The following is an 8,760-nucleotide window of genomic DNA, read 5'->3' as shown; positions in this document are numbered from 1 at the left end:
CAGTGTGATAGTATCAGTATCAGTGTGATAGTATCAGTGTGATAGTGTACAGTATCAGTGTGATAGTATCAGTGTGATAGTATCAGTGTGATAGTCTACAGTATCAGTGTGATAGTATCAGTGTGATAGTATCAGTGTGATAGTATCAGTGTGATAGTGTACAGTATCAGTGTGATAGTATCAGTGTGATAGTATCAGTGTGATAGTATCAGTGTGATAGTCTACAGTATCAGTGTGATAGTATCAGTGTGATAGTATCAGTGTGATAGTATCAGTGTGATAGTATCAGTGATTGATAGTATCAGTGTGATAGTATCAGTGTGATAGTATCAGTGTGATAGTATCAGTATCAGTGTGATAGTGTACCTTACCTGAAGGCCCCATTGTAAGCGTAGTATCTCTCCTTGTCAGTGCTGTCACATACGAACTGTCCATCGCTGTTGCCTTTACACAGCTGGCAAAGGGAGGGAGGGTCTCCCCGTGACCCAGGGATACAGCTGGCATTAAAGAAATCTGCCACGCCTGGGGGACACCACAAACAGGTTAGTGGTGTATTGGTTTCAAAGCTCCTACAGTGTGGTGTGCAGTGTGTGTGTACTGTATGTGTGTGTGTGCTGAAGACGTGGATGTTGATTAAGGCAGCCCCCCGCTCCTCAGAGGGTTTGGGGGGGGTTCAGAGGGGTTGGGTTAAATGCAGAAGACACATTTCAGTTGAATGCATTCAGTTGGACAGTTGACTAGGTATCTCCCCCTGCTCCTCTCAGAGGGGATTCAGAGAGTTGACTAGGTATCCCCCCACCTCTCAGGGGGTTCAGGGGGTGGGTTCAGAGGACAGTTGACTAGGTATCCCCCCACCTCTCAGAGGGGGGTATCCCCCCCACCTCTCATTCAGAGGACAGTTGACTAGGTATCCCCCACTCCAGGGGGATTCTCAGGTATCCCCCACCTCTCAGGGGGATTCAGAGGACAGTTGACTAGGTATCCCCCCCCCCACCTGACAGGGGGGATTCAGAGGACAGTTGACTAGGTATCCCCCCACCTCTCAGGGGGTTCAGAGGACAGTTGACTAGGTATCAGGGGGATTCAGAGGACAGTTGACTAGGTATCCCCCCACCTCTCAGGGGGTTCAGAGGACAGTTGTATCCCCCACTCAGGGGGTATGACTAGGTATCCCCCCCACCTCTCAGGGGGGGTTCAGAGGACAGTTGACTAGGTATCCCCCCCACCTCTCAGGGGGTTCAGAGGACAGTTGACTAGGTATCCCCCCCACCTCTCAGGGGGGTTCAGAGGACAGTTGACTAGGTATCCCCCCCACCTCTCAGGGGGTTCAGAGGACAGTTGACTAGGTATCCCCCCCACCTCTCAGGGGGGTTCAGAGGACAGTTGACTAGGTATCCCCCCCACCTCTCAGGGGGGATTCAGAGGACAGTTGACTAGGTATCAGAGGACAGTTGACCAGGTATCCCCCCCACCTCTCAGGGGGATTCAGAGGACAGTTGACTAGGTATCCCCCCCCCCACCTCTCAGGGGGGATTCAGAGGACAGTTGACTAGGTATGACTAGGTATCCCCCCCACCTCTCAGGGGGGTTCAGAGGACAGTTGACTAGGTATCCCCCCACCTACAGGGGGGATTCAGAGGACAGTTGACTAGGTATCCCCCCACCTCTCAGGGGATTCAGAGGACCCCCACCTCTCAGAGGGGGGTTCAGAGGACAGTTGACTAGGTATCCCCCACCTCTCAGGGGGATTCAGAGGACAGTTGACTAGGTATCCCCCCCCCCACCTCTCAGGGGGTTCAGAGGACAGTTGACTAGGTATCCCCCACCTCTCAGGGGGATTCAGAGGACAGTTGACTAGGTATCCCCCCCACCTCAGGGGGACAGGGGGATTCAGAGGACAGTTGACTAGGTATCCCCCCACCTCTCAGGGGGATTCAGAGGACAGTTGACTAGGTATCCCCCACCTCCCAGTTGACTTTCCCCCACCTCTCAGGGGGATTTTTTATATGTGTGTCCGTGTGGTTGTCTGTGACTAGGTTTTTGTGACTAGGTATCCCCCACAGGGGGATTCAGAGGACAGTTGTGTCCCCCCACCTCTCTTCAGAGGACAGTTGTAGGTATCCCCGCACTCAGGGGGCGAGGACAGTTGTGTATCCCCCCCATTCAGGGGGTTCAGAGGACAGTGTAGGTATCCCCCCACCTCTCAGGGGGATTCAGAGGCACTAGTATCCCCCACCTCCCTCTTTCCCTTTTTTTATATGCGTGTCCGTGTATTCTGTGTTTTTGTGCGTGCACTAGCGCGTGTGTGTATTCTTGTGTGCGTGCACTTGCGCGTGTGTGTATTCTTGTGTGCGTGCACTAGCGCGTGTGTGTATTCTTGTGTGCGTGCACTAGCGTGTGTGTGTATTCTTGTGTGCGTGCACTAGCGCGTGTGTGTATTCTTGTGTGCGCGCACTAGCGCGTGTGTGTATTCTTGTGTGCGTGCACTAGCGCGTGTGTGTATTCTTGTGTGCGCGCACTAGCGTGTGTGTCACAATTCCCTACCTTGTGGGATGTTACAGCCCATGACAGACATCTTGCTCTGGTCGATGAGGTATCCCAGGGGCATGTTCCAGCCGGCAGTACGTCCCTTCCCTGTGTGACATGTCTTCCTGCCCTTCAGTGTGTTGATGTTGATGTCCGGCTTCATCTTCTTCACCACGGCAACCGCATAGTAGGTGGTGCCCTCTCCTGTGGAGGTCAGGGGTCAGGGGGATAGTAATCTGTTATTGGTCCAGTTGATCATGTGCTTCCCTCTTTCACTTTGAGGAACAGAGTCAAAACAGACACAATAGAGGGATATGACCTCGTCCGCTGTCATAAGACAGTGCATCTCAGTGCTAGAGTCGTCACTACAGACACCCTGGTTCGAATCCAGGCTGTATTACAACCGACCGTGATTGGGAGTTCTATAGGGCTGCGCACAATTGGCCCAGCGTTGTCCGGGTTTGGCCCAGTGTAGGCCGTCATTGTAAATAAGAATTTGCCTAGTTTGTTTTTTTAAAGATACTTGAATCTCCAGTAAGTCATTAACATACCGTATGTACTACATTTATATGATACGCTCCTCTTTCTGCGTTACGGGTAACGTTTGCACAAGCATGTCATAAAAAGAGAGTAAACATATCCAACGCTCATAAATGATTGTGAAATAGACACAAATGACTTCATGCGCAATTGGTGACAGACACACTGTGATGGTGTGCTGCAATATTTTAAATTTAACTTTACCTTTATTTAACCAGGCAAGTCAGTTACACATACTTATTTTCAATGACGGCCTGGGAACAGTGGGTTAACTGCCTGTTCACGGGCAGAACGACAGATTTGTCCTCTGTCCTCTGTACCTTGTCAGCTCGGGGGTTTGAACTCACAACCTTCCGGTTACTAGTCCAACGCTCTAACCACTAGGCTACCCTGCCGCCCCAGAAATATAACACAGACATAAACTCTTTACCATCAGCAGAAGTCTCTCCTGCAGCTATTTTGAAGTTTGTTTCTTCCCCCAATTTGTAGATATCCTTAGCGCTCATTGAAAAGGCATCTACTTGGTTTTTCTAGAAGAAAGAAATTAAGAGGGGTTTAAATAGCATGTTTCAATGGTTAACGCAACTGTATGAAATGAAATAGTGTTGCTTCCTAATCAGTCGGATTCAGGACATCGGCAGATACTCCTAGACAACTAGGTCAACACATGCTCCAAAAGGTGATATCATTATCCTATCCAAGACTTAAATAAACAAACAATATCACAGCAATTATTAAGAAAATATAAAAATATAAACATCAACTGTCACAAACAACTGAATATATACACTGCTCAACAAAAATAAAGGGAACACTTAAACAACACAATGTTACTCCAAGTCAATCACACTTCTGTGAAATCAAACTGTCCACTTAGGAAGCAACACAGATTGACAATACATTTCACATGCTGTTGTGCAAATGGAATAGACAACAGGTGGAAATAGGCAATTAGCAAGCCACCCCCAATAAAGGAGTGGTTCTGCAGGTGGGGACCACAGACCACTTCTCAGTTCCTATGCTTCCTGGCTGATGTTTTGGTCAGTTTTGAATGCTGGCGGTGCTTTCACTCTAGTGGTAGCTTGAGACGGAGTCTACAACCCACACAAGTGGCTCAGGTAATGCAGCTCATCCAGGATGGCACATCAATGCGAGCTGTGGCAAGAAGGTTTGCTGTGTCTGTCAGCGTAGTGTCCAGAGCATGGAGGCGCTACCAGGAGACAGGCCAGTACATCAGGAGACGTGGAGGAGGCCGTAGGAGGGCAACAACCCAGCAGCAGGACCGCTACCTCCGCCTTTGTGCAAGGAGAAGCAGGAGGAGCACTGCCATAGCCCTGCAAAATGACCTCCAGCAGGCCACAAATGTGCATGTGTCTGTTCAAACGGTCAGAAACAGACTCCATGAGGGTGGTATGAGGGCCCTACGTCCACAGGTGGGGGTTGTGCTTACAGCCCAACACCGTGCAGGACGTTTGGCATTTGCCAGAGAACACCAAGATTGGCAAATTCGCCACTGGCGCCCTGTGCTCTTCACAGATGAAAGCAGGTTCACACTGAGCACATGTTAGACGTGACAGAGTCTGGAGATGCCGTGGAGAACGTTCTGCTGCCTGCAACATCCTCCAGCATGACCGGTTTGGCGGTGGGTCAGTCATGGTGTGGGGTGGCATTTGGGGGGCCGCACAGCCCTCCATGTGCTCGCCAGAGGTAGCCTGACTGCCATTAGGTACCGAGATGAGATCCTCAGACCCCTTGTGAGACCATATGCTGGTGCGGTTGGCCCTGGGTTCCTCCTAATGCAAGACAATGCTAGACCTCATGTGGCTGGAGTGTGTCAGCAGTTCCTGCAAGAGGAAGGCATTGATGCTATGGACTGGCCCGCCCGTTCCCCAGACCTGAATCCAATTGAGCACATCTGGGACATCATGTCTCGCTCCATCTTTAGTCCAGGTCTGGGAGGAGAACCCTCAGGAGACCATCCGCCATCTCATCAGGAGCATGCCCAGGCATTGTAGGGAGGTCATACAGGCACGTGGAGGCCACACACACTACTGAGCCTCATTTTGAGGACATTACATCAAAGTTGGATCAGCCTGTAGTGTGGTTTTCCACTTTCATTTTGAGTGTGACTCCAAATCCAGACCTCCATGGGTTGATCAATTTGATTTCCATTGATCATTTTTGTGTGATTTTGTTGTCAGCACATTCAACTATGTAAAGAAAAAAGTATTTCATAAGAATATTTCATTCATTCAGATCTAGGATGTGTTATTTTAGTGTTCCCTTTATTTTTTTGAGCAGTGTATATATATATATTTTAGATTTGATCAAGTTTTATAGGAAGTCATATAAAAAGTCAATATAAACGGAAATGTGCCCTATTAATCTGAAAGAGCCCCATTTACCCCGATCTTCTGCGCGCATCCTTCCACAGACACGTCGCTGACGCATTGGATAATCGGACGGATGGCCGCACTGCTGAAGGCCTGCGCCATGGCGTTACATTTGGTCATCTCTTGAGCGGAGATTGCGCACCATCTTATAGTGCTCTGGCCAGACACTGGATAGGGAACACATTCAAACAAAAATAATAATGTTTTTCTTGTTGTCCTATGGCTACTCAATAACCAATGTTCATAGAGTACACAACCAAACGTCGACTGCGCAAATTCGTCTGTTACAAATTAAAATTCCATCCAGAAACCTCAATGTGCTGATAATATCTAGCATTTTATACGGATTCATATTAATCCAACCTTTTATTCAAATGTAGTCTTTGCAGCTATCATCGTTTTATAATACACACATAACTATGATTTTTTTATATAAAAAAGTAACCTTTATTTAACTAGGCAAATCTGAATCTAGGGCAGATTAAAATATGTCGTTATTTTACCTCCACACCGCCACAATATATTATTATATTGAGTAAAAAAAACAACTCACCAGTCTGAAGGCCTAATATCAGAGAGGCGACGAGTATCCACATAGTGACGGAGTCAGACAGACGTGAGAATGTCTGATCCTGTACGACCTGTTTATTTATACCTTTCCGATGTCTGATTGGGGCTCCAAAGTACAAGCTCCAAGTTGAACTCCAGCTTTCCGCATATCGTCAAACAAGTTATGAGTATTTTACAACATCATTTTATGGAAATCAGTAGACTTTCTAGCTATTCTTCGTCTAACGTTTTCTCTGAAACGTAGTGACTTCCAGACAGTTAGCTCATACCTGGAAAGACACGTCCCTACTGCCCGCAGCTGGCGCTTGGCCAGACCGAGCACACAGAGGCCATTGACGGGGAAAGACCCCACCTCTGCTGGCCCTGCCCGGTGCTTTTCCATGTACATCTCAAGGAAGTAGGGGGGGGTTGGGGGACGACGACGACATAGTAACTGTAGTAACTTTTCTGCCTGACCCTGTCAATGACAAATACACTTTCTGGAATCTTGTTCTAGGTTTAATGTGAGGCCAGACTAGGCCAGTAAGTAAGGCTAGGCCAGTAAGACTAGGCCAGTAAGACTAGGCCAGTAAGGCTAGGCCAGTAAGACTAGGCCAGTAAGGCTAGGCCAGTAAGGCTAGGCCAGTAAGACTAGGCCAGTAAGACTAGGCCAGGCCAGGCTAGGCCAGTAGGCCAGGCTAGGCCAGTAAGGCTAGGCCAGTAAGGCTAGGCCAGTAAGACTAGGCCAGTAAAGGCCAGTAGGCCAGTAAGGCCTAGGCCAGTAAGACTAGGCCAGTAAGGCTAGGCCAGTAAGGCTAGGCCAGTAAGGACTAGGCCAGTAAGACTAGGCCAGTAAGAGGCCTAGGCCAGTAAGGCTAGGCCAGTAAGGCTAGGCCAGTAAGGCTAGGCCAGTAAGACTAGGCCAGTAAGACTAGGCCAGTAAGACTAGGCCAGGAAGGCTAGGGCCAGTAAGGCTAGGCCAGGTAAGACTAGGCCAGTAAGGCCAGTAAGACTAGGCCAGTAAGACTAGGCCAGTAAGCTAGGCCAGTAGGCCAGACTAGGCCAGTAAGACTAGGCCAGTAAGGCTAGGCCAGTAAGGCTAGGCCAGTAAGGCTAGGCCAGTAAGACTAGGCCAGTAACTAGGCCAGTAAGGCTAGGCCAGTAAGGCTAGGCCAGTAAGGCTAGGCCAGTAAGACTAGGCCAGTAAGACTAGGCCTAGGCCAGTAAGACTAGGCCAGACTAGGCCAGTAAGGCTAGGCCAGTAAGGCTAGGCCAGTAAGGCTAGGCCAGTAAGACTAGGCCAGTAAGACTAGGCCAGCTAGGCCAGTAAGACTAGGCCAGTAAAGGCTAGGCCAGTAAGACTAGGCTAGGCCAGTAAGGCTAGGCCAGTAAGACTAGGCAGTAAGACTAGGCCAGTAAGACTAGGCCAGTAAGACTAGGCCAGTAAGACTAGGCCAGTAAGACTAGGCCAGTAAGACTAGGCCAGTAAGCTAGGCCAGTAAGAAGGCCTAAGGCTAGGCCAGTAAGACTAGGCCAGTAAGGCTAGGCCAGTAAGGCTAGGCCAGCTAAGGCTAGGCCAGTAAGGCTAGGCCAGTAAGGACTAGGCCAGTAAGACTAGGCCAGTAAGACTAGGCCAGTAAGACTAGGCCAGTAAGACTAGGCCAGTAAGGCTAGCCAGTCTAGGCCAGTAAGGCTAGGCCAGTAAGACTAGGCCAGTAAGACTAGGCCAGTAAGACTAGGCCAGACTAGGCCAGTAAGCTAGGCCAGGCTAGGCCAGTAAGGCTAGGCCAGTAAGACTAAGGCTAGACTAGGCCAGTAAGGCTAGGCCAGTAAGGCTAGGCCAGTAAGAGGCTAGGTCAGTAAGACTAGGCCAGTAAGACTAGGCCAGTAAGACTAGGCCAGTAAGACTAGGCCAGTAAGGCTAGGCCAGTAAGACTAGGCCAGTAAGGCTAGGCCAGTAAGACTAGGCCAGTAAGACTAGGCCAGTAAGACTAGGCCAGTAAGGCTAGGCCAGTAAGGCTAGGCCAGTAAGGCTAGGCCAGTAAGACTAGGCCAGTAAGACTAGGCCAGTAGGCCAGTAAGACTAGGCCAGTAAGACTAGGCCAGTAAGACTAGGCCAGTAAGACTAGGCCAGTAAGAAGGCTAGGCCCAGTAAGACTAGGCCAGTAAGGCTAGGCCAGTAAGACTAGGCCAGTAAGACTAGGCCAGTAAGACTAGGCCAGTAAGGCTAGGCCAGTAAGGCTAGGCCAGTAAGGCTAGGCCAGTAAGGCTAGGCTAGGCCAGTAAGGCTAGGCCAGTAAGGCTAGGCCAGTAAGACTAGGCCAGTAAGACTAGGCCAGTAAGACTAGGCCAGTAAGACTAGGCCAGTAAGACTAGGCCAGTAAGGCTAGGCCAGTAAGACTAGGCCAGTAGGCCAGGCTAGGCCAGTAAGGCTAGGCCAGTAAGACTAGGCCTAGGCCAGTAAGGCTAGGCCAGTAAGGCTAGGCCCAGTAAGGCTAGGCCAGTAAGACTAGGCCAGTAAGGCTAGGCCAGTAAGGCTAGGCCAGTAAGACTAGGCCAGTAAGACTAGGCCAGTAAGGCTAGGCCAGTAAGACTAGGCCCACCTTCATAACTCATTTCCCAAGGCCAGTAAGGCTAGGCCAGTAAGACTAGGCCAGTAAGAGGCCTAAGGCCAGTAAGACTAGGCCAGTAAGACTAGGCCAGGCCAGTAAGACTAGGCCAGTAGGATAGGCCAGTAAGACTAGGCCAGTAA

General features: G+C 49.7%; 1 protein-coding gene across 1 annotated transcript in view; it reads right to left on the bottom strand.

The window, feature by feature from the left end:
* The window catches only part of meltf (melanotransferrin), a 24,496-nt gene extending 18,133 nt beyond the window's left edge, over positions 1-6,363 (bottom strand). Inside the window, exons 1-5 of the mRNA XM_042322530.1 lie at positions 6,013-6,363; positions 5,472-5,626; positions 3,497-3,596; positions 2,545-2,730; positions 372-522 (exon numbers count right to left, since the gene is read on the bottom strand). Coding sequence (XP_042178464.1) covers positions 372-522; positions 2,545-2,730; positions 3,497-3,596; positions 5,472-5,626; positions 6,013-6,055 — 635 coding nt within the window. The 5' untranslated portion in view covers positions 6,056-6,363. The remainder of the gene's footprint in view (positions 1-371; positions 523-2,544; positions 2,731-3,496; positions 3,597-5,471; positions 5,627-6,012) is intronic.
* Between the last annotated feature and the right edge of the window lie 2,397 nt (positions 6,364-8,760).

This window comes from Oncorhynchus tshawytscha, linkage group LG05, assembly GCF_018296145.1.
Source record: "Oncorhynchus tshawytscha isolate Ot180627B linkage group LG05, Otsh_v2.0, whole genome shotgun sequence".
Lineage (NCBI taxonomy): Eukaryota > Metazoa > Chordata > Actinopteri > Salmoniformes > Salmonidae > Oncorhynchus > Oncorhynchus tshawytscha.
This window is presented reverse-complemented; position numbering and strand designations above follow the sequence as displayed.